The sequence below is a fragment of the Lithobates pipiens genome, unplaced genomic scaffold (genome assembly GCF_037356315.1).
Source record: "Lithobates pipiens isolate NorthernLeopardFrog02 unplaced genomic scaffold, aLitPip1_a1.2 Scaffold_8, whole genome shotgun sequence".
In the NCBI taxonomy this organism is placed as follows: Eukaryota; Metazoa; Chordata; class Amphibia; order Anura; family Ranidae; genus Lithobates; species Lithobates pipiens.
The window spans coordinates 565466141-565492060 of record NW_027507903.1 but is presented as its reverse complement, the minus strand read 5'-3'; the positions used below and the strand labels follow the sequence as shown (position 1 = coordinate 565492060).

General features: G+C 43.0%; 1 protein-coding gene across 1 annotated transcript in view; it reads left to right on the top strand.

Moving 5' to 3' along the window:
- COLGALT1 (collagen beta(1-O)galactosyltransferase 1) overlaps window positions 1-25920 on the top strand; it is an 86432-nt gene that overhangs the window by 29342 nt on the left and 31170 nt on the right. Inside the window, exons 4-8 of the mRNA XM_077470110.1 lie at window positions 4563-4697; window positions 6240-6444; window positions 8207-8326; window positions 11910-11986; window positions 14248-14354. Of these exons, the coding sequence (XP_077326236.1) occupies window positions 4563-4697; window positions 6240-6444; window positions 8207-8326; window positions 11910-11986; window positions 14248-14354 (644 nt within the window). The remainder of the gene's footprint in view (window positions 1-4562; window positions 4698-6239; window positions 6445-8206; window positions 8327-11909; window positions 11987-14247; window positions 14355-25920) is intronic.

Genomic DNA, 25920 nt, shown 5'->3' with positions numbered 1-25920 from the left:
CAAACAGTTTCGGCAAACAGTCCGCTCAAACTTAGCATGGACAGACATGGCCACACACGACGGACGAACAGTTTGCTGAAACCGTGCGCGATGACGTGAACGGCACGTACGACGGGACGAAAAATACGACGTCCTATACACTGCATTATAACTTTCGGCGTGAAAATCCTTTCTGAGCATGCGCGCAACTTTGTTTGACGAACAAGCCTACACACGAGCGGACTGTTCGCTGAAACAAGGTTTCAGCGGACAGTTTTTCGGAAATTCCGAAAAACCTTGTCCGTCAAACTGTCCGCTGAAACTGTCCGCTGAAAGCCCACACACGAGCGGACTGTCCGCCCAAACACTGTTCAGCGGACAAAGTTGGGCGAACAGTCCGCCCGTGTGTACGCGGCCTTAGGGTTAGGGTGTTAACTCTTCCCTAAGGTATCCAAAAAACTTAAAAACATTTTTTGGCTGGAGTTACTTAAAAAATGTACCTGTTCCAACATACATACATATTCAACTGATCAACAAACCTATAGACCCTATATTGTTTGTAACCCGGGGACTGCCTGTATATAGATTTCTTATATATAATCTTATTATATTTGACTTTTGAATGAATATCATGAATATGAATTTATTTTCGGCTGATAATCTTTGGCAGCCTTTATCGGCACCTATTATTTATTTTTATTTATTTTTTCGATTAGCAAAATTCTGATAACCCTATTTTCGGCCGATATATATTGGTACATCCCGAATCGCAACATAGAAAAGCACCAAAAACAAAACAAAAAGTAAGCTATAAGTTTTGGATAATTTATAATCCATTTATTTTGGCCTCGGGGATCGGATCTAAAACTGGTCATAATCCTGAAGTTAAGCTTCAAGGGTTTTAGCTATTTGAATTGCCCCTTAAATACAGCTGAGTTATATTTTCCAAGTTGCTCAGGTTGGCTGTAGACCAGAGGCTGGTAGTATGTGTTTACTGGTAATGGAAGCTTCTATTCAATTTTCCGTTATGTTTTCAAAAGTGGCAAAGCTCCCATTTTGGCTTACACTTCATATCTTCCTTCAGCCAAATATTTTGTAGCCGACTCTGTACACTTTATAATATGGTAACCGTATCCGATAATGTTGTGAGGACACCGCGTGTTTCCTTTGTTCACGGATGGTTGCTTCAGATTGTGATTCAGCCTCTTGAGGCCTCACAAGTGATTTTGAAAGCTGATCCTGTTAATAGAAGTTCTGGTTTCACTGACATTACAATGACTTCAGGAGGAATAAAGAAATAGTAATCAGACGCTCTTCATCTAGATTTTCCCTCGTCCTTTGCTTGTTACTGTTCCAGTTTGTTTTCGGAGAGACATCTGGTACCTTGCTTGCTGGAAAATTCAGACTTTGTGAGGCTCTGATTTATTACAATGCAGCCTAATGTGGTTCAATGCCAACTCTTCCCAGAACTCAATCTTGTATGGTTGTTAGCAAGCTGTAGCACATGCTGGACTCCAATGGGGAAATATTCTCATATATCCGAACGCTTGGTCATATTTAGGGATCATGTCAGCAGACCAGTCATTCATTTCAACAGCAATCTCCCCATAAGAGTACCTGTGCATTTAAGGTATTTTGTGCTTGTTAATTAGCTGTACAAGCCCCCCTTGTGTAGACATCCAAAACCCCTAAGGCTCCTGCTGGACACCGCCATCTTGGATGTGATGTCAGCAACCGGACTCAGAGCTGTCACTCAAGTGACCTTCTATGGCAGCCTTTCCCAACCAGAGTTCCATGGAATCCTGTGAGGTTCCATCTGAGGTCACTAGTAGACTTGTGCACAACGGAAAATTTTGTTTAGTTTCGAGTTCGTTGTCGTTCGTAAAATACATAATTTCGTTCTGTTATATTCGTTATGTTATGTTAATACGTTTTCGCATAAGTAGTTATTATTCGTAGAGTGTCGAATTTATTCGTTCGTATTCGTTTAAATTCGCTATTTATGTATGTATAGTCGTGATAATGATTCGTAGTTTGGAAAGTCGTTTTTTATTGAATCTTTTAACACACACAATGACAACGTCTCTTCTCCTCGGCTCAAATACAATACAACACCCTTCTAACTCAGTTCTCATGAATGCACTTTGCCAGTAATCCAACCTCCGACACAAAATTAATTAGCTGATTGGACTATAAGATTTACTTCGAGCTGACCTTTTGTTTCATTAGATCTTTAAAGAATTACCAAATTCATTCGTTATATTTCTTTCGTATTCGTTGTTGTTCGTTATTTTTTTATTCGGATGCATCCGAATGTCCGAAAGATGCAAAATTCGGCCGAATTTCGATTCGTTACGAAATGAATTGCACAAGCCTAGTCACTAGGAATTCCCTGGGCAATGATCCGTAGCAACTGGGTTTCTACCCTACACTGACCACCAATGCTTAGTATGGTTTTACCACCAAAGTAAGGGATCAGTTCTACACCAAGCACTAATTTTTGGGGTTACCACAGTTTTAATGTTTTTTCTTTCTGTCGTTTTTAAAAGTTCATCTAATTTCAAAATTATTTGTAAAATGTACAGAGCAGGGAGAAGTGCTTAAAAAAACAAGTCTGCTCTGGGTGTAAAATACTGTATTTACACCTCTATAAGTTGCTGATCGTGCTAATGCAACATGAGTTGTATGTGTAATCATTTTTAGCAGGAGATTCTCGTGATCACAAAATTGTGTTTTTAGGATTACGATTTTTAAGATTACTCCAGGGTAAAAAGGTTGCTCTCTATAGTAACCACCTGACAGCTAAGTAGAAGGTAATTTGGGGAAGTACAGACATGTTAGGCGAGCGCACGCAGTAAATAGACACTCCTGGAAGAGGAGAGGGCTATGACGTGGCAGAGAGAAGGGGACGGTGCTAAGGAATTGGCTCTTTATGGAGTAGTTAATTTTTGGCAGCGAGTTTGGAGGCACATTGCAAGAGAATAAAAAAATCCTTTTATGGGAAGAAACTCTGCAAATTTTAATTTTTAAATACTTATTCTGTGCTTTTACCTGCATTTAAGTTGGTGTCAGGTTCTCTTTTAAAGTAGACTTCTGGTAAAACAATTTTTTAGGGTTTCTCCACCTTGAGGCTACCATTTCAAAAAGTGGTCCCTGATCCAAATACTTGGCTTGTGTCCTTGAAGCAAATCCCCCTCTGTGGTTGCCAGAAGCTGCCTCAATTCCTCTGTCCGCGGACCATGTCACGCTAGTGGCAAATGGTCACTAACCAGATCGCTAAAGACGACTTACCTGCTCTTAACAGACTCGCGCTTATGCTGATGGACTCATCAACAAGGAAGCAAGGGGTGACGTATTGCTGGTTTGGTCAGATGGTGAACAATGTCTTGAGTATTCTGTGTGCTCTAGCTAGTGTGATATGGATCTATTCATTATGGCTAAGCCCCCTTATTTATTTATTTTTATTTCTTTGTCTGAACAACCAACCAGCCTCTTGGCTTCATCCAGATGAAGATAGACTAGTAAGGCTGCTGGTATTTTGGGGTACCTTGCTTTAGACAGAAGGAATTATTTGGTCGGGGGAGGGGGGGGGGGGGGAAATCAGGGGACCATTTGTGTAGCAGTGGCCCCGAGGTGGACATGTAAAGTCGGTATGAATGCACGTGCACTTTAAAGGAAACCTGTAGTGTGAGAAATATACCGTATTTATCGGTGTATAATGCACACTTTTTTCCCCCTTAAAATCAGGGTGAAATCGTGGTTGCGTGTTGTACGCTGATTGTGAGCGGAGGAGGGAGTGCTGCCGAGTAACATAGCCGAGTGTACTTGGCTAGGCTCGGCTCCGCTCAGTCATGCCCAGTCTGCCTTATGATGGACATAACACAGGGACTGGGGTGACTGTGAGTGGAGCCGAGCCTAGCCGAGTACACTCGGCTATGTGTATCTCAGCGGCACTTGGCTTTGGTCACAGTCCCGCCACGTCCCGCCAAGTCCCGCTATTGGACCTGTGTTATGACCCATCATTGGGCGGGACAGTGAGAGGAGCCGAGCCTAGCCGAGTACACCTGGCTTTGTGTATGTCGGTGGCGCTATATATATATATATATATATATATATATATATATATATATATATATATATATATATATATATATATATATATATATATATATATATATATATATATATATATATATATATATATATATATATTTTTTTTTATTCCCTCCTAAACCTGGTGCGTGTTATATGCCGATAAATACGGTATGTATGCCACTTTTGCTGATGTATTTCAAAATGCTAGTTGCCTACTTGTCATTCCGATCCTCTGACTTCAGTTATTTCTGAGCCACTAACCTGGAGCAGGTATGTGGATCAGAAATCCTGACTTGACTAGCTGCATGCTTGTTTTGAACCCAAAGGTCAGAGCTCGTGTTTTTAGAGGGAGGTGAGTGTATTTCCTTAGCAAATACAGGCAAAGGGCACCCACTGTTCTGCATGTTATGGTCTATATTGGTTTAGTATGTTCCAGTCTTTTTGCAGCTTTTTTTATGGACATATCTTAATTTTTTCTTTTCTTTCAGTTTATAGATGCTGACAACTTGCTGATTAACCCAGACACCCTTAATCTGCTGATTGCGGAGAACAAGACAGTGGTGGCCCCCATGTTGGAGTCCAGGGCGGCCTACTCCAATTTCTGGTGCGGAATGACCACCCAGGTGAGCAGAGAGTTGTGGAAATGGATCAGATTTAAAGCTTAACCTTTATTCACTTTCCTATAAGCCCCACAAACTTTTTAATGTAAGATCATCTTATATGCATGCTCGGTGATGGTTATAAACCAGTAGATACGGTGCCTTGAAAAAGTATTGATACCCCTTGAAATTTTCCACATTTTGACATGTTACAACCAAAAACGTAAATGTATTTTACTGGGATTTTATGTGATAGACCAACACAAAGTGGCACATAATTGAGAAGTGGAAGAAAAATGATAAATGGATTTCAAAACTTTTTACAAATTTAATATGTAAAAGTGTGGCATGCATTTGTATTCAGCCCCCTTTACTCTGACACCTCTAACTAAAATCTAGTGGAACTAATTGCCTTCAGTTGCCTTCAGTTAGTAACCTGTGTGTAATTTAACCACTTCAGCCCCGGAAGATTCTACCCCCTTCCTGACCAGAGCACTTTTTGCGATTCGGCTTTGCGTCGTTATAACTGACAATTGCGCGGTCGTGCGACGTGGCTCCCAAACAAAATTGATGCCCTTTTTTCCCCACAAATAGAGATTTATTTGTGGTATTTGATCACCTCTGCGGTTTTTATTTTTTGCACTACAAACAAAAAAAGCGTCAATTTAGAAAAAAAAAATACATTATTTCCTTTTTGCTATAATATCAACCAAAAATATATATAAAAAAAAAGTTTTCCTCAGTTTAGGTTGCGATGTATTCTTCTACATATTTTTGGTAAAAAAAAAATGCAATAAACGTATATTGATTGCTTTGCGCAAAAATTATAGCGTCTACAAAATAGGGGATAGATTTATAGCATTTTTTATTTTATTATTAGTAATGGTGGCGATCTGCAATTTTTATTGTGATTGTGACATTATGGAGGACACGTCGGACAATTTTGACACATTTTTGGGACCATTGGCATTAATACAGCGATCAGTACGATTGAAAATGCATTGATTACTGTAAAAATGTCACTGGCAGTGAATGGGGTTAAGTGTGTCCTAGTTTGTGTTCTAACTGAAGGGGGATGGGGACTGTGCAGGGAAGATAACAGATTGCTGTTCATACTCTGTATGAACAGACAATCTGTCACTTCTCCCCTCAGAGAACTGGAAACTATGTGTTTACACACACAGTTCAGGGCTCTCCGTGTCTCATCGTCGATCGTGGGAGCCCATTGGTTGGCCAAAAAAAACTGTATACATACTCTGCTTAATATGCTTGATAGACCTAGATCTTCTATTTTTAGAAGATGGATAAATATAAAAATGATTACACCATGAGACTGGAAAACTGAGTAAGTAACTACCGGTATGTATACACAAATAATTTTACATGAATGTAGTGAAGGGGGAGAGGATGTTTAAGCACAAGGTTTACATACTATACAAAATCTCCCTCCCTGTTTGCATTATATGTGTGTGTATACCCAGCATGGAAGGGCTTTGGATTGCTCTAATATTTTTGCTGCTCCAGTATTGATCATATTTTTTAACGTTGATCTATGTCTACATTTAGGGATATTATAGACGTACCCCAGCCTACATGCCTATCCGACGGAGAGAACGCCGTGGCTGCTTTGCTGTCCCGATGGTTCACTCCACCTTCCTTATTGACCTGCGGAAGGAGGCCAGCCGACACCTAGACTTCTACCCACCCCATCCAGACTACACCTGGGCCTATGATGACATCATAGTGTTTGCCTTCTCCTGCCGGCAAGCTGGTAAGTCAGGTGATACTGAAAGTGTAGAGGATTGGGTTAATGGTTTGAGGAAAACTACCCCAAAAACTGCTAATTTAGTTTTGGGAGGCTGTTGGCGAGTCAGACAGAATGCTGGCTTGTTTTATCAGAATCTAAGTAATGCAGATTCCCAACCAGTGGTTAAATCCTTAGTGCAAGATGATGGCTTTAACTGTATTCATGGAAAAATTATGTATGACCCTTTTTTTTTTTTTTTTTTTTTTTACTCCTTTAACATTGCTGGTGTTTGCAATAAGTATACCAGTTCATAGTCCATAATACTCAGGTTTTAAAATGGATCTAAAACTGTAACTTTTTGTAGTTTTCAGGAAGTGAGAGAAAACTCCGAAAACAGGAGTCCCCATTTATTGATTTTTGACCTGCTCCGGAGACAACTATAATTTTTTTTTTTTGGAGTTTGTGTGTTTGTGTGTGTGTGTGTGTGTGTGTGTGTGTGTGTGTGTATATATATATATATATATGTATGTATGTATGTATGTATGTATGTATGTATGTATATGTGTATATGTGTATATATATATATATATATATATATATATATATATATATATATATATATATATATATATAATGTGTTTTTTTTCAAGCCCTTAAAGTGTTTAGACATAGCTGAATACATATTAATGAAAGTCCTTAAAGTGGTTATATGCCCAAAAAAAAAAAAACTGTAAGGCAAAGGCATGATGAGCTAGTATGCACTGCATACTAGCTCATTATGAAATACTTACCTTAGAACAAAGCTCCCACAGGGCTGCCCAGGGCTGACATGTTCCCTCTGTTTCTTTTGGGCTCACGGCTCTGGTGCTCTGAGTGGCGGGAGCCATGCGCATGGGATCCCTCCGTTCCTGGCACAATATGCCCGACCTTCACTGCGCATGCGCTACTGACGTCAGTAGCTGCATGCAGGGGGAATATCTCCTAAACGGTACAGGTTTAGGAAATGTTAATTTTACCTACAGGTAAGCCTTATTGTAGGCTTACCTGTAGGTAAAAATGACCAAGCAGACAATACAACCGCTGTAAGTGATATTAAACCCACATTTAAAAATAAATAAATAAATGAAATTACTTTCAGCAGCTCATGTAATCGTTTACTGAGTATGCAGCTTCTTCATCTTTTAATCCTTGTCTATGTTCCAGTTTAGGTTGGTGCTCCATCACTCCCCCAGGTTTTCTGTTTCAGGGTGGCTTGTTTCTCTTGCATGCTATGAAGTCACCCTTGCATGCAGGGACTACAGTTGTATCTCCCTACACTGTGTGCATCAATAGAGACACACCGCCCAATAGCCTAGGATGGCAATCGCCTGCTCCTCCCTCTCTTCTTTTTCCAAGCTAATAGACTGACCGGAGGCTGCACTGCTCTTACTTGTGAAGACTGGGAGTTGAGGGAAGCAGCACTAAGAGATCAGGAGCCATCAGCATTGAAACTTGTAAATTACAAGTGCTGGAGTGATCGTTTTATTCCACTGGGGAATGTTTATTTTATTGTGCTGAATGTGTTAGACTACAAAACGCTGAGGGTTTAATGCTACTTTAACTATAGCTTTGTACAAGCTTTTAGCAAGGTGTAGTAAATTCTGAATACATATTAGTGGAATTTTAACTATAGCTATTTATATTTTGTTGTAATGAGTCCTGTAGAACACCAGTCCCTTTTGGGATCTCGCTTGGATCGTTTTCAGATTGATTGCTACATTTAAGATGCTTTCTGTGTCTCCATCAGAAGTTCAGATGTTCATCTGCAATAAAGAGGCTTACGGGCACCTCCCGGTCCCTCTGCGATTACACAGCACTCTGATTGATGAAGCGGACAACTTTCTGCACACCAAACTGGAGGTTGCGGGTGAGTGCCCATCCAGGAACTAAGAGGAAGGTCTGAAAAGGAACACCTTCAGGTCTGCACATTGATCTGATCAGGCTGGTGACCGTGGTGTGTGGCATTAGTCTTCTAATGAAGGTTATAAAGGGTATTGCTGGGTATGGTCACTCTGTACTTACCTTTTCTCTGTGTGTAAAGCATCATCAGAATGGCAGTGCAGGCACTGCACACGTGTCCTAGGAGATGCAGTCCCTGTTTGGGTATTTGGGCAGCTGTGGGTGCCAGCTGACTAAATAGAGAAGCCAGCAGGTGAGATTTCCTCCAGTCACACCCTATAGCATGAATGAGGGAATCGCGTAACTTTCCTGTTCAGCCCGCAGGCTAAATGAGAAACTCCTACCTGTGTTAGGCTAGCTTTACATGTTTCTGTCCCTGATTTTGAACTGAAGAAGGATAACACGCAGGGCGGGGACAAGTGGTAGGCAAGAGGGCCGGCTGCCATTGGCACTGTGGTATCGTGAGGTGGGGGGGGGGGCACAATAAGGAGACTGGGGTGGATTTGTGTTGAAAAAGGGAACCTGGGGAGCAGCAGGGGGTAAGAATGGTTCTAGGAGGGCAAATTTGGGGAGATGTACTAGGAGTGGTAGTTTGGGGGGAAGAAGATTTGTGCTAGAAGGGAGGGACTAGGGGTGTGTGCACTATAAAAGTAATATGGTAAAGGGGAAATTTTTTTGGGGTGAGGGGGGGATTTTTGCTAATAGGGATGATTGGGAGAGGGGTATATTTATGCCAGGAGGGGAAATTTGTGGGGGGAAATTTGCTAGGACGGGGGAAGGGAATTTTTTGTTGGAAGGAGAGGATTTGGAGTGGGGGTAGAGGATTTGTGCTGGGGGCATATGCAGAGAGAGAGGATGTAAGGGGTGGGCAAAGATTTGTGTTTGGCTGGTAGGGGGATTTTAGCAGGGGGCAGATTTGTACTGGGAGGAGGGGGAATTTATGCTGGGGGGGGGTGAGCATGTGCTTGATTTTTTTTTTTTTCCCACTGCTCATACGTCGTGGGGGGGGGGGGGGGGGGGGTTGGCATGGGTGTGTTCGCCCTGGGCTCTAGATGACCTTGTCACGACACTGATAGCCAGTCACTATTCGGCTGATGATTATCCACCCAGGTGAGGTTGATTTATTCATGTCAATTTGGATGGTACTTGCAGGATCACCAATGGCTTGAATTTTGGGCACTTCTTGCTAAATTTCAAGTGTGTGGTGCACTTTAGTGCAATGCGGTGTGGGCATTTAAGTGATACCAGTACTCACATGTGCAAGTTTTTTCACTAGAGGTGAGAAGCATACAGCAGAAAACACAAAGCATATTGCCGAGAATATATTACATTTTACCTCCAGCTCTGTGCAAACTTCTGAGAAAAGCCGGTACATGAGTAAGAGGGTGAGAATTCTGGGACGTTGTGCTTCAAGAAGAGCACTGTTGGAAGGTTTGCTAGGAAATTACTTTTTTCCCAATGTAAGAAAATCAGTAGATTATCAGTTGGCTCTTGTTACAGCTAAGTGGTTTTCCATTTACAGATCATTGTCCGTACCTGGCATTAGTTCCTGGCAGGTTTGCCACATTTAATTTCAGAACTACCCAGACCTGTTACGGACCTCCAAGGAGTCCCGTTTGATAGCTTTGTGAATATACCACTAAGGCGTTGACGAATGAAAAATGGACATCAATTCCTATGGAAAAACAGATGATCATTCATTTTCATCTGCTTCCGTCCATCAACCTTCATTTTTATTTATTTGTTTTGAACGGATGAAAGCCCTAAACGAATATTAGTGGACGATATCCGCTTGCATTGAACCCGCTGACATCAGTTTTTTTCCTCCCTCGCTGTATATTAGCTGGTTGCTAAGGAGGGGGCTGGGAAACCGGTCACCACGTCCTTAACAACTGATGAGTCCTCATCTGAATGTACAAAGAAAAAAATTGCGGCAAAAACGGTGTAGGGTCCCGCGCCCCCCCCCCCCAGGCCCATGCCAGGCCCCAATCCCACGCATGCATCCTAGCAGGTCAGGAAAGGGAGGGGATGAGGAAAGCCGCATGCCCTCAACATGGGGGGCATGGCATGGCCCCTATGTTGATAGGGACCAGGGCCTCTTCCTGACAACCCTGGCCAGTGGTTGTCTGGGTCTGTGGACGGGGGGCGGGGGCTTATAGGAATCTGGAAGCCTCCTTTAACAAGTGGGTCCACAGATCTCACATCCCCCCCCCCCCCACCATATGGAAATGGGTATCAGGTACATCGTACCCCTACCCATTCACCCCAAAAAGCAGTGACGTAAAAAAAAAAGCCGGTTTTTGACAAGTCTTTTATTAAAAAAATATAGCTCCAAGCCGTCTTCTCCCAGTGCTGACTTCTCCCGCGCCACCGCTGTCTTTTTGGGGTGAATGGGTAGGGGTATGATAAACCTGATACCCATTCACATGAGGGGAAATCTGGGGGCCCCTTTAAGATTGCGACATGGGGGCAAGGTGCTTTGCAAATGATGAGGGCATGCAGCCTGGTAGGGTTTGGGGGGGGGGCAGCACTCATTTGTCCTCTCCCTTTCCAGCTAATCTGAGTTCGGCGGCAGCTAGGAATTTTTACATTTGAAATGCTAGCACGGGAGTATATATTTCACTATCTTCCCCATACTGCTGCCACATGGAGGGGGATGGCAGCTGCCCATTGGGGAACATGTTACATGTTGCACCATTTCAGGACTGTCAGACTCCAGGTCCCCACTGGGCACTGTGGTTCTTCTGCTGGCCCCAGATGATTGCAGGACTCGGTAGTGACACAAGGCCAAGGAAGGAACCTTATTCTAGATTTTATTTTGCAACAAAATCTTTTTAGGTAAAATATCAATAGGAACACTCAAACCTGATATTCTGGATTTCTGGGTTGCGTACTTGTTCCCATCAAGTGGCGTAACTCGATGAAGCTGAGTGGGTTTTGCTTCACTGATATAAAATTTAGTTTAAAGATGGGGATATGTGGCCTTCCATCTGAGGCCTTTTACACATGTTTATAGCTTTGTGAAACTGGCTTGCGGCATTTAGAACAGTGGTCTCCAAACTGCAGCCCTGGCGGCCGGAGGTGGCCCTTTGCTTGCTTTTATCTGGCCCTTGGGGCACTATTTTACCAATTGACACCAATGATGGGAGACCATCAATTGGGCACTATTCTTCCATGAATACCAACAATGGGGCACTATTCTTCCATGAATACCAATGATGGGGCAGTGATGTTGGGGCATTTTCTACTCCCACTGGCCACAGTCTGGGCCCCTCTAAAGCCTTAAAGGCGTTAAACTGGCCCTTTGCTTAGAAAGTTTGGAGACCATATTCATATTCATATTTTGCTTCTTTTCTTCTAAACTGTGTTGCCACATGCAGCGGGTAGACAAGTGTGAACTAACTTTTCCCATTTGTATTGGATTTTGTAGTTTTTTATGTAGTTCATGTGAATTGTGTCCAGGTTATTATGATGATATGATAGATCATAATAAAAGACTATTGTATGTAATTGCTGATCCATCTAGTAACTGTGTTCTCCTCTGCCTGCAGTGAAGGGTCCCCCTGTTGAGCCATCGGCTTTCCTGTCCCTCCCCCCAAAAGTAGCGGATAAGATGACATTGGACGAGGTAAGCATTGACTGCTGACCCATTGGCTGCTTACATTACCAGGATTGGCACAAAGCAGAAGACTGGATCAGAGCTGCAGCTACTAGTCATACATACACTGTTGAAATTAATATATAAACAGCGCTTGCAGGAGGAATGTGCGAACCCACGTTGTGAAACGCCAACAGTGGTATAAAATCCCCCCAAAAAATGTATGCGGTACAAATAAATATCAATGTGGTACAAATGAATAAATGAATAACACAATCTAGTTAAAAGATTCAAAGTGCTGAGTGCTACAAAAATAAAGCGCATAGGTGCTTCAAAAACAGCTGGGAGTGTGGCACTCGACACCAGCTGTTTTTGGAGCACCTATGCGCTTTATTTTTGGAGCACTCAGCACTTTGAATCTTTTAAATAGATTGTGTTATTCATTCATCAATTTTTTCATTTGTACCACATTGGTATTTATTTGTACCTCATTGATTTTTATTTTTTATTTTTTTTTTGATTTTCTACCACTGCTGGTTTTTTTATTTCACATTGTGGGTTCGCACATTCATCCTGCAAGTGCTGTTTATATATGAATTTCAACTTCAGAGGTTTTAGCCCCTTTGCGACAGCTGCTGCAGGTCCTCTCTTTATTTCATTCATTTCAATATATATTTTTTTAGCACCTGTATCACATGTAGCGCAAGTTTATATAGTTTGTTCATACATACACTGTATCACGTGCATGTTCCATTAAATTAATTTTTAAAGTCCAACTCTGAGTTCACATTTGCCCCCTCCCTACCCTCTATCACTGGCATTAGAAACAAAACAAACACATTTCTACATGCACCTCTACCAAAAGTTCGTACAGATGAATTGTGTCCATTCACTTTATTTAGACTACGCGCACGCAGCTCATCGCTAGTACAAAACGTAAACGCTGCATGGGGGCTGAGCACTTTTATGACTAACCCCTAAGTCAGCAGACCATGGCTGGAAGCAGTGGTAGTAGACACATACATTAAAGAAAAAAAAAACACAAAAAAAAAACCACCTTTGCACTTACATACGCAAGCTCCTGTAATCTGTCTCAGTATCAACCTTTTTTAATCCCATCTACAGCAAAGCTTATGTTGGGAGAGAATGATATAGCAGTATGAACCAATCAGGTATACTGTACCTATGTTGACATGGAATATGCTGATTGGAGCAGAGAGGTGAGCTCATGAATTGCTGCTGCTCTGTCACTGTCCAATCATAATCCAAGCTGCATTGCTTTAAAGTGTTACTAAACCCACAACAGTAAAATCAGTCTGTATATGCAGTAAAGCATGCTTGTTATACTCACTATGGAACCTAAGGGGTTAATCCTCTGCATTGTGTATAAAGGCTGTGTGATCCTGTCTCTGATACTCCTCTTTAGCTGACTCCAACCCATCTGTGATAGAACAGACAATTAGGAGTCAGGCTGCACATGCTCAGTTTGGTGTGTATTTCTGTAGTTTTTTTTTTTTTTCTTTGGAGAGTGCATGTGATCAGCACAGGGCCAATTGGCACTGTCCAGACAGAATGTTGGGGGAAAATGAAAACACCTCCTATAAGCTTTACTAAGAACTTATAGAAGTCACAAGAGTGCTTTATACCAGTGGTCATCAACCCTGTCCTCAGGGCCCACTAACAGGCCAGGTTGGCAAGATAACTGAAATACATCACAGGTGATATCATTTGCTGCTCAGTGATTGCAGTATTCTAGTCTGCATCTCCCCAAGGTAATACATAAAACCTGGCCTGTTAGTGGGCCCTGAGGACAGGGTTGATGACCACTGCTGTATACTGCTGATGAGAAAAGGTATTTAGCAGTTTATATTTACTAAAATAATTGCATTTCCATGTTCTGTGTACTGTGAGAGACCAGATATAGTGAATGCAGGGTCCTGGGTTTAGTAACACTTTAACTGATGCAGAGAAACATCGGTTCATTGATCTGGTTATCTGGCAGAGCTATGTAAATATCAGGACTGGATAGGTAAAAATACAAATCTTTTGCAGGTAAAACTGCTCCCTTGTACGTATTCCAACTGTGTACTTTGTTGATTCTCCTGAGTTTGGATTTAAAGCAGAGCAAGCACATACAACAAATTATTTTGGCTAATTGTCATGTTTCTAGGCTTCCCAGCTTCATAACCTCTTATGGGATCTTATGGGATAGTTGTATATATCTCCAAACTAGACATGGTTTTCAAGAGCGGAGTTCTCATTTATTTGATCCGCCATTTGTCTCTTCTCAGATTTTTCTCATTAATCTGAAGCGTCGCCCGGATAGGAGAGAGCGAATGAAGTGGGTGCTGCAGGAGCTGCAGATTGACTACAAGCTATCAGACGCGGTGGATGGCAAGTGAGTTCTTGGCTATGAAAGGAACAAGTGCGGATTATTGAACCTGCATTTTGACAGCTAGAGCTGAATGTATTCACAGTATCCAGCTGTCAGCTGTCACTGTTTAAGTGCAGATTGGAAAGTGATGGTCCCTGGTTGGGGATTTTTTTAGCATCATTTAACAATCTTTAACCACTTCAGATCCGCGCTATTGCCAAATGACGGCATTAGCGCGGACCTACATTTCCAGGACTACGTCTATTGACGTCGTCCTGGTTACGAGCGGCCTGCGCGCCCCCTGAGGGGCGCGCGCGGCGCGCTCTGTGATCGGCGAGTCCGTGAGACTCGCCTGATCACCGATCCGTGTAAGGGGTCGATCCCGACCCCTTATCACGTGATCAGCTGTCAGCCAATGACAGCTGATCATGTGATAGAACGGAGCCGGTAATCGGCTATTATTCCTCCTCGCGCTGACAGCGCGAGGAGAGAAAAAAAAAGCCGATCACCGGCGGCCGTGATCGGGACATCAGTCCCGATCACGGCCATCAATACAAGGGACCACCTGCCACCTGCCTGTGCCCACCTGCCTCCTGCAGTGCCATCCTGAAGTAAAATAAAAGAAAAAGTAAGTGCCCCCCGTCAGTGCCCCCTGTCAGTGCCCATAGTGCCCACAGTGCCACCCACAGTGCCACCCCACAGTGCCACCCACAGTGCCACCCAATCTGCCTCAAAGGTGCTGCACCCCAGTGCCGCCCATCAGTGCCCAGCAGTGCCGCCCATCAGTGCCCAGCAGTGCCGCCCATCAGTGCCCAGCAGTGCCGCCCATCAGTGCCCAGCAGTGCCACCTATCAGAGCCACCTATCAGTGCCACCTATCAGTGCCCATCAGTCCCATCTATCTGTGGTACCTATCAGTGCCCATCCGTGCCACCCATCCGTGCCACTTATCCGTGCCACCCATCCGTGCCATCTTATCTGTGCCCATCTTTGCCCATCAGTGCCGCCTTATCTGTGCCCATCGGTGCCGCCTTATCTGTGCCTATTAGTGCCGCCTTAACTATGCCTATCAGTGCCCACCAGTGCAGCCCATCAGTGCCCACCAGTGCAGCCCATCAGTGCCCACCAATGCAGCCCATCAGTGCCCACCAATGCAGCCCATCAGTGCCCACCAATGCAGCCCATCAGTGCCCACCAATGCAGCCTATCAGTGCCGCCTAATCAGCGCACTTCAATGAAGGAGAAAAATGACCCGTTTGCAAAATTTTATAACAAACTATTAAAACATGATTTTATTTTTTTTTTTTTTTTGCATCTTTTTTTGTTTGTTTAGCAAAAAATAAAACTCCGAGCTGTAACTAAATACCACCAAAAGAAAGCTCTATTTGTGGGAAAAAAATGATAAAAATTTCATTTGGGTACAGTGTTGTATGCCCGCGCAATTGTCACTCAAAGTGCATCAGCGCTGAAAGCTGAAAATTGGTCTGGGACTGAGGGGGGTTTAAGTGCCCAGTAAGCAAGTGGTTAATGTAAATTGGGTGAGCGCAGATCTCTTATCTTTTCCAAAAGGATGTCTGTGTGTAAAATACTTTCAACCCTTTGACTGCCAAGGATATTTCAACCATCTTATGGCAGTCAAGGGGTTAAACAAGCTTTTACTGTATTTTAAAATGAATGTTCTGGCTCTGCTGTATAACGGAGAAGTGATTTAGGTGGCTGTAAAGTACAAATGTGCCCCCCCCCCCCCCTTCATCAGCTTTCAGCGTTTTTGAGTTCCCAGGTACTATGGCCTGGTGGGAGTGTATAGGGACTGCTAATCCCAGATCGGTTTGGCCTCAGTACAAAAGAGGCATTAGGGGTCTAATACCCTTTGTGGTATCAACACAGTTAACTGGGAAAAAAAAAAATGTTTTAAAAAATAATAAACATTTTTTAACTACCTCCCACCCGCGCTATAGCCGAAAGATGGCTACAATGCAGGTTCACATTGCTGGGAGGGCATCTGTGATTGCTGTGTCCTCCACACACACAGCTAATCACAGATCGGGGTAATAAAACAATTACAGCAGCTCTTTACCATGTGACTAGCTGTGTCCAATCACAGCTGATCATAGTGTAAACTGGTTATCAACAGTCCTCTCCTCACGCGCTGTCAGGAGAGCCGATAACCAGCAAATCCACACAGAGGACATCTACACTGATAATCGGGGCACTGATCATCAGTGCTGCCAATCTGGGCCCATCAGTGCTGACTCATCAGTGCCCATCAGGCACCGATGGGCTGCACAAAGGGCCACTGACAGGGCTGCATTAATGGGCACTGAGGTGGCACGATCGGTGCCCATTAGTGCAGCCTCATCAGTGCACATCTTTGAAGGGGGAAAATTACTTGTTTAGAAAATGTTATAATACAAACTAAGAACTTTTTTTTCAAAATTTTTGGTCATAAATACCACCAAAAGAAAGATCTGTCTAAAAAATAAAAAAATAAAATGTAATTTGGGGACAGCGTTGCATGACCATGCAATTGTCATTCAAGGTGCTGAAATTTGGTCTGGGCAGGAAGAGGGTGAAAGTGCCCTTTACGCGATATCATATCGGTATTGTAGGCGTGAGGTAGCTAATTCTAAGGCCATCATTTATGGTTAACTCTAAATTAACTTTTTTTTTTCCGACTGTTTTAAACAGTTTGGCCATTGTATTTTCCCAAATGATCAAGGCATTATTCCCAACGCACACATTCCTGTAGAGATGGCTGTATTTGTAAGTGGGTGCTGAAGTGACCATCTGCTGGAACCGTGTGTAATCAGAGAGCATAAAATCACCAACACACCAAGATCTCCAAAGCTTTATTTACATCATTACAGCAGAAAGCGACGTTTCTGAGCCATGCACATGCCTGATGAAGGGGTCCTGCATGGCTCCAAAATGTTGCTTTCTGCTGTAATGATGCAATGGCTGATTAAAGCGTTGGAATTATTTTTGGAGATCTTGGTGTGCTGGTGACATTTCTCTCTCTTCCCAATTGATCAGACATGTCAAGATTCAAAACTGCATGTGTCTGATCAATTGGGAAGAGAGAGAAATGTCACCAACACACCAAGATCTCCAAAAATAAGTCCAACGCTTTAATCAGCCATTGCATCATTACAGCGGAAAGCAACGTTTTGGAGCCACACAGGACCCCTTCATCAGGCATGTGCATGGCTCAGAAACGTCGCTTTCTGCTGTAATGATGTAAATAAAGCTTTGGAGATCTTGGTGTGTTGGTGACATTTCTCTCTCTTCCCTATTGATCAGACACATGCAGTTTTGAATCTTGACATATTTGGTATCCATTACCTCGAGACTGCGGCATCTTTTAATATTTTGCAAAACCTTTGGAGATTTATTGTGTTTTATGTTCACTAAAATTAATTTTGAGTTTTTTACGTGAAAAAAATATTGGTTTGAAAAATGGTTTTGCAAATCCTAGCTCTCGCAACATACGTTTTTTATTCTATTATTGTGAAACAATCGTCATTTTATTCTATGGATTCTCTGCTTTCAGAAAACTGTTTAGTTTCAGGGTTTTAAAGTGGTTGTAAACCCTTGCATATATCCAGTGAAGTGACTGACCTCGGGTGATACACAGAGATGAAACGAATCCCCCAAGTTGTACCTGTTCATCTGCAGTTTTTTTCTCTACAGTTGTTCAAAGTCCAGAATTTAAACAGCTTGTCTGAGCTTTCAGAAAACAGGGTGGAGAGCTGAAATCTCACACTGCAGAACTCAGTGAGGAGAGCTGATTAGAGAGAAGGGACACACTCCCCTCCACACTGCACACAGGAACAGAGCTGAGGCTGTCAATCACAGGCTGTGTGTTGGAGCTCCCTCTCCCGTTACCTTTTTTTCTCTTGGTGTCAGGAAAACTTGTCAGAAGTGATGCTGACAGCGAAAGAGGCAGCTGACAAAAATGACATGTAGTGCTCTTAACTGAGACAAGTACGCACTACAGAAGGGTATGCTTTGTTACTTCATGTCAGAGGTTTACAACCACTTTAACGTTCAGGCCAAATATATGCAGTTTAGCATGTCTGTGCAAGTGTGAAAATTGTTACAACGGTAAAAAGGTTTAGAGAGACTGGAAAGTTGGTGACAAACTGCTACAGATATAAAATGAAGGTCACAAACATGCAGTGGCCTCCAAAACTCTCCCGGAGGAGCGCTTCCTTGTAATGTTGGAGCTTACACCTAACCCCCACCCCCATGCATTCCTATTGGCAGCTCACTATGATAGCATCCTGCACAGGGAATGGGAATGCTGGAGGAAGGTGCAGGCAAGCTTCAGCAAGTAGGGAGAGGTTGAGGCTTTGCTTGTCGGATAGTGTAAGAATCTGTTGAAGGGTGTGTGTACCTCTAGGGGCCTGCAGCAGTTTTCTCTTTCCTACCAGCGACAGTTGGGTTGATTTAGTCCCCTTTCACACAGGCGATCCGATCGGGTCCGCCTGTCAGTGTTTCAGATGGACCTGCTCGGACCCTCCAGTCTCTCGCATTAAATGGCAGCTCCTCTGAAACTAGTCAACACCCGATCCAAACCCGTCATTCAAAAAGACGGATGGGGGATCTATTACCCATCCATTTGGCGAATCTGATTGGATGACCATTGGATGGAACCCTACAGGCATTTCGTTTCTATCCGACCACCCCATAGAGAAGAGCAGGCTGCTCAGCAGGGCTCAGCGGACAGATCCCCTGCTGAACAGGCTGATCTGCTTTATAGAGTCCACCCCATATGAAAGGGGCCTTACTAGAACTGGAGAGTGCAAAATATGGTGCAGCTGTGCATGGCAGCCAATCGGCTTCTAACTTCAGCTTGTTCATTCAAGCTTTGACAAAAAACCTGGAAGCTGATTGGTTTTAGTAAATCAACCGCAGTGTCTTTAGGGGGATCTAGAATGGCAGCGTGTGTTTTTCTCTTGCAAGATGTAACTTCCCAGACAGTTATGCTAATCCCGTGACTCAAAGGATTTGGATAACATCCCAGAAACTTGTGGTTTGTAAACGAAGTCACAAGTGATAGCTCCTATAAATCTATCACGACAGGCTCCCTTTATAAAAATACATTGTGGTGGGTTCAGAGCTCCTGCGAAAATGCTTTGGCCCAACACAGCTTTGCTGAGGGTATGCTGATGCCCCTTCCAGTCTTTGTATCACTTATTTTAGCTAAATGTGGAGGAACTGGCAGAACATTTGTAGGTAGGTGTGGAGGAAGATCTATTTATGGACACTGGAAGCTCACTAGGGTTCATTTTTCATCCGTATCTTGATTTTCATTTAAATTACTTAGCTGGTTGTCTAACTTATGAAATGCAACAAAGATAGGGGTGCACTAGACTTTCCCGTGCTCAAAGCTCCATAAAAACGACAGGGCAACCAGGGTGAGTAAAATGTGCGGCTTTCAAGCCGAGATTCGTTCTAAGGATACATCAGTCCTCAAGAAAAAGGGAAAAATAGTACATTTTATCTATAAGTTGTTCATTTCAAGATTCTGCTTGATATCTCCTCAGCATGCAGAGATTCTGCTTCACATATGTAACAGTAGGAAGTATGTACATACCATTGACTTCTGTGTCCTTACACAGCTGGGACAGATCTTCTCTTGGGCTTCAGGAAAGGACAGAAAAGCTTAACTGTACCTGGCCATACTTGGAACTGCTTATTTCCACTGCCTGACTTTTTGGAATAATATTTTTAATGTTTCAGGCTGATCCTCGGTTTTTCCTGCTTTTGAGTTCAGCAAAGAGTTTGGCTTCCTTTGTGTTGAAAATCCTGTCTGGAACTACTCATGACCTAACCTGTCTCTATTCTAGTGATACTCCAGCCAAAATGTTTTTTTTTTTTTCCTTTCTTTCTTGTCCATTGAAGGACACAGGAAGTCTCACGTATGGGTTGTACTGCCATCTACAGGAGGATTGCACGCTGGCAAACAAACCTGTAGGCCAGTCAAGTAGGAGCCATCCTACTACCAGCATACTTCTGTTTTTTGCTAGCAGGAAGGTAGACCTTTTTTTTTTATTTATTTTTTTGATGAAGACTATTCTCTACACTGTTGCTAGAACTGCAGATATCTGCCACAGCTGTCCTCAGCCTGGCTTTTGGAGCACCATATCTGGACTTGCTAGACTGGACGTTGTGAGTAAAGCCTGGAAATGACTGTTGGACACTGGGTTCCATGAAGTGTGCTTTCCAGATTACGTTTTAATAGAAAGTTGCTGCAGAACAATTTTTGGGTCCAGCGCTATTGGCATTGCCTCATTGTTTGCATGATCTCTGAATGCTCACTGTTATTGGGCCAAGCACTGGGAGCAGCTATTTCAAGTATGTGGGTCGCTGGGCATCAGGGAGGGACTGGGAGAGACCATACCATTGTACTGGGTGCCATAAACTCATACTCTACTCTTGCTCCCATGCTGCTTGCTGATGTGGGCATTGTCCACAGCCTTAAATCCCGGTGTTCTTTCTTGGGAATCTATCTTGGCTCCTTTGGCTGTGGCTGGTTCTTCTGCCATCTTGGCTGAAGTTTTTACTACAGTCAAGCAAGACATTAGCCCAAATCGCACTGTATTTGCTAACGGTGATTGCAGAGGCCACAAGCATGCTCCCACACCTTCTCCCCCAGATTCTGTATTTGATATACCTACAGCCTCTGGGCCATCAGCCAGCCGAGCAGACTGTCTGATTCTGAGCCACTCCAATCTTCATCTATTACTTTCAAATTAAAGAGGAACTGCAGTCTGCTCACACAATTTGTAATAAAAACATCTTTGCCATTCTGAAGCTTCCCTCCAACCACTTTGCATATCATTTTATATATACTGTTACTTTATATATTCTGTACTTTCCAAATATGCTGCAAAAATATCTCTCCACTGAGTCTCGCTGCATCCATTTTAACTGTGGGCAGCTGAAGCTGCTGCCTGTTCACTTCTTGGATTTACACAGACACACAGAGGCACACCTCCAGCTCTGCAGCTCTGATTGGCCCCCCTATGACTCATGCCCCTCCGTTCCTGGCAAACACTCACTAGAGGGAGAGAGAGCTGTGCATGATGTCACAAGCCTAGGCTTTTTACCAGGCAAGAAACGGGAAGTGGGCCGTATAAGGTATTTACTGGCAGAAAAAAACGTTTTACTATCCAAAGGGCAGAAGATTTAATAGACGGAAGTTTAAAAAATGACTGCAGGTCCGCTTTAAGAGATTGTTTTTGATTTTATTGATGAGGTACACACCACTGTGAAAGTAGATCAGCCTGTTGCTTCTACGAGTGTTATTCTCAGTCTTGGGTTCTTTAGTGCTGTAAGGCCATTTATCGGTTGGGTTTCATTGTTCTTGCTGGAAGGCCCTGCTCTCTGCTTCATCGTGTGACCTTGATTTGCCAAACCTTGGCTAACTAAAGTCCCTTAAAAGAGGTCTTTCCATTGATTATGGTTGATCCCTTTTTGTATAGAACTTTTTGGAGCAATTGATTGTATCTGTAAGCTACAATTTTGATGGACTGCTTAGATCTCCCATCTCCTCTCCGGCATATGTCCCTTGTCCATACACATGTGGGAGGACATTTGTTAGCAAGTGCTGTAGTGCTGAACTTTTAAGAAATGCCAGATTCACATGGCTTTCATAGACCTCTCTTCAGATGTACTTCTGACAAGAATACCCATCTTTCTCAGTGGAAAAATCCTAAGGAACGGACTGTAAAGTCCCTCCTTCGCAATCCAATAAAAAAAAATACCCTTTTCATTTCTTTACACACGTTCCAACCATGTTTAGACTCCCCTTGGCTTGGCTCCCAGTCCACCAGCATGGTTTGGAGCTCAAATTCTGCCAAATCCTGAGACAAACCTTCCTTGGCATGAATGTACGCCCCCACTTTCCGGAGTGGGGGTGGAGTGTTTGTACAGACATTTGAACTGCTTTAATCTCAGATACTTGGGGTACACAGGGTTTGGTCTCCAAGGGCTTCACTCTCTTCATTTTCTCGCTTCCAACCTTATTTTATCATCACAGATTAGCTGATCTTTGGGTAGCTCTCTCTGTACTTTTGAACCATGTTTCTGTGGTAGTACGTTTTCAGGGGTTATACTCCAATTTGTCCACTGTTCCCAAACCCCAAAGTGGGATTATACCAGCGTACCTTAGGGGCAGTCCTAGCAAGTTTCTTTGCCAGTGTCCAATAATCTAAAGGTAGCCTGCATGTAACTCGGGGTCTTTAAATATAAGCTGTGTGTCCCTGTACTGCACTCAAAGATGAGGTAAGTCAAAAGTCCTATTTTCTTGGAGTTGGGGGACACAGATCCCACCCCTCTGTGTTTATTATTATGCTCTCTGTACTGCTTTACTACAAAGCTGAGACCTACCAGTAGTAGGATAAGGTTATCCTGGGCTGGCCTACGTTTTTTATTTATTTTTGCCATTTTGTCTATTTTGCCAGTGTCTAACCCTCTTGTAGGTGGTAGTATAACCTGAAGATAAAAATGTCCTCTGCCCCTCGATTCACTACAAGAAACCATGAGCTCAAAATTATTTCTTTTTGGATTATGGCAGAAGGCTCTGTCACTGGGACAGCAGTTGTGGGTGAAGGTCTATTCTGGACCACTGTTCTGGTGACAGCTGTCTACTTTCCATCATTGTTGGTATCTCTGTAGGGCAGGAAGTGGGGTTTATACCCTCCAATGAAGACACAACTGAAAAATCTGGCAGAGGTTGACTTTTCTCACTTCAACCACAACTTTTTTTTATAGTTTTTGTTAGTACTGCTTTTATGTTTTTAACCATTTTAAACTTATGTCTGAAGTATAATAATTGAGCTGTTTAGAGAGGGGGACCAAGGCATGTAGCGTATCTAATAACACGCCTGAAATTATAGCAGTTCTCTAACTTTATCTCAGTGTTTTCCAGATTTGTAGTTATGCCCTTGGTGGCTTTGCTGCCACGTGTTCACATGTGAATGACGTTGATTAATTGAAAAAATTTATAATTTTTTTTTTTTTTTTTTTTCCTATTCTTAAACCCTTCGTAAAAACAGACAAATAACAGTGCTGTGAATGAAGCCAGGTGCATGCAGTACAGACTGTAGTTCCATTCACCAGCAGGCCTTGTAATGAATGAGAAGTTCATCTGAGGGCCCACTGACCCCTCTAGGCCTGAAGCCAAGTGGAACAGTAATTGAAGTACAAGAACGGGGTCAGAGGATTTTTCCACAGTGGGGTCTTAGATAGAAGTAGTGAGGAGGGTGTTCCTGAAATGTTAGCGTTGAATGAGGTAAGACTGTATTTCAGACCAGAAATCTAGCTTTCCTTATTGAAAACACTTTTGAATCATTTGATTGTTTTTTGTTCAGCTTTGGCTCTGCAGAAATTCCTCTAGAGGGCGCTCACAAGGCCACTCTCAAAGGCCATAGATGTTGGTGTGTTTACACGCATGAGAGGACGTTGGATGATTGTGTAATTCTGAAAATAGTTCTCTGAACGTTCCGTTAAGACTTTTTGCTTACTATTGTGAGAAATATTTGCCTTTAGCGAGAAACTGATTTGGCGTGATCTTTCTGTCTCATATGCATGTGTTTATTTTTTATTTATTTTATTAAGTCAGAGCCCTCAGGGGGAAGCTGGAATTTTGTACATTAGTTTTAAAAAAAAAAAAGAGCAAACCTACATTATGTTGCAGCTTACCAATTCTTAGATGTGATGGCTGCATTTATTTTTTATTAATTTTTTTGGCTTTCTTTCCCATATTTTCATCTGGTGATCTGCTCAGTAAATCTGTTTTTCTAAATAACAAGCTCCCTAGCAGACTGTATCAGTTACAGAGATGAGACAAACAATTTAACACTAGCAGTGATGCTTACAATGATCCGCTTTTATTTACTTAAAATATTCCAAAAGGAAAAGAAACGGTTTGCTGTAACTGCTTTATAAAGTGTGAGCTTGAGTTTGGCTTAAATTTGTTAATCTGCTAGTACAGCCAACACTCCCCCCGGACTGGCCATGCTGCTGTCCAAAGGTGCCCTATGTGCTCCTCCATCCAGAGTGGAGGCATTCTATGCCCTTTGTACACACGGTCGGACATTCCGACAACAAAATCCGTCAGATTTTTTCCAACGGATTTTGTCCGAAACTGGTGTTGCATACACACGGTCGGACAAAGTTGTCGGAAAATCCGATCATTTGTAACGTGATGACGTTATTTAGTTATGACAGGACTACGTTCAGGCTAGTAGCCAATAGCTTTGGTCTAGGAATTTGATCTGAGCATGCGTGGCACTTTGTCTGATCGGAATTCTCTACAAACGATCGGACAAAGTCCGATAGGATCATGTTGTCGGAAAATTTTATATCCAGCTCTCAAACTTTGTTGGTCGGACATTCCGACGGAAAAAGTCAGACGAAGCCCACAGGCGGATTATCCGACAACACGGTCCGATCGGACAATTTCCGTCGGAATGTCCGACCGTCTGTACAAGGGCTAATACAGGTGTGTTACTGGCCAGATCACCAGGAGGAAAATTGGGAAAAAAAAAAAAAAAACCTAAGAAAACTCATGCAGCCAACACATCTAATGATTGGTAAACTGCAATAATATTACATTTTTGGTTTGAGGTTTATTGTTGCTTAAAAAATAAAATGGCATATCTTTGGTCAAAATGTCAAATCATATATTCATCTCTCTGGTCATTCCTCTTGCATTCCTGCAGAGCATCACTCCTGTCACTCCTCTCCCATCCCTGAAAGGTGATCTGGGCTCTTTACTGCACTTTGTCAGCCAGGCAATGCAAGATAATTTCGCAACAGATGTGCCTTCTGCAACACAGTGGCAGAAGCCGATCAGTGCCTCGTTTTGCCTTTGCCTGGACCAGAAAGTGACAACCAGCGGGATGCAGCCTGGATTTGCATGATGACGGGATTTGGTGAAATCCCAGAACAGTCCTGCGGAATCTGGAATGATTGGTAGGACTATTAGAGGTGCACATCTTCACTGGTCTTGCAATTCAATTTGATTATGATTATCTGGTCAATGATTTTATTCTGTGATGCATGGCGATTACCAACAAACTCCCACTTCGGCTTGGGCCATCTAGGTGGCCCTTCCACCCTGCAATCTTCTGGGACACATCACAGCTCCCAAAAGATTGCCCGGCCATTCAGGACAGCGCAGTGAGACATGCGCACCCTGCTGTGAAGCTGCAAGCTGTCACAGCCGGATGCCCACAATAGTATTGCCAGTGCCGTGGACAGGAGGGGGAGAGAAGGGAAGGTTTGGGTGGCCACACTGCTGGATTGTGGGACAGGTGAGTGTCTTTAAAAAGAAGTGTATTAAAAGTCAGAAGATCCTTCTTTTTTTTTTTTTTTTTTTTTTTTTGTAGCTGCTGACTTTTAATAAACAAAAAATTGACTGGAACTCCGCTTTGAATTAAAAATAACCTCACTCCCTTAACCACTTCAGCCCCGGAAGGTTTGGCTGCTGAATGACCAGCCCATTTTTTGCAATTCGGCACAGCGTTACCTTGACAATTGCGCGGTCATGCGACCTTGTACCCAAAGAAAATCGACAA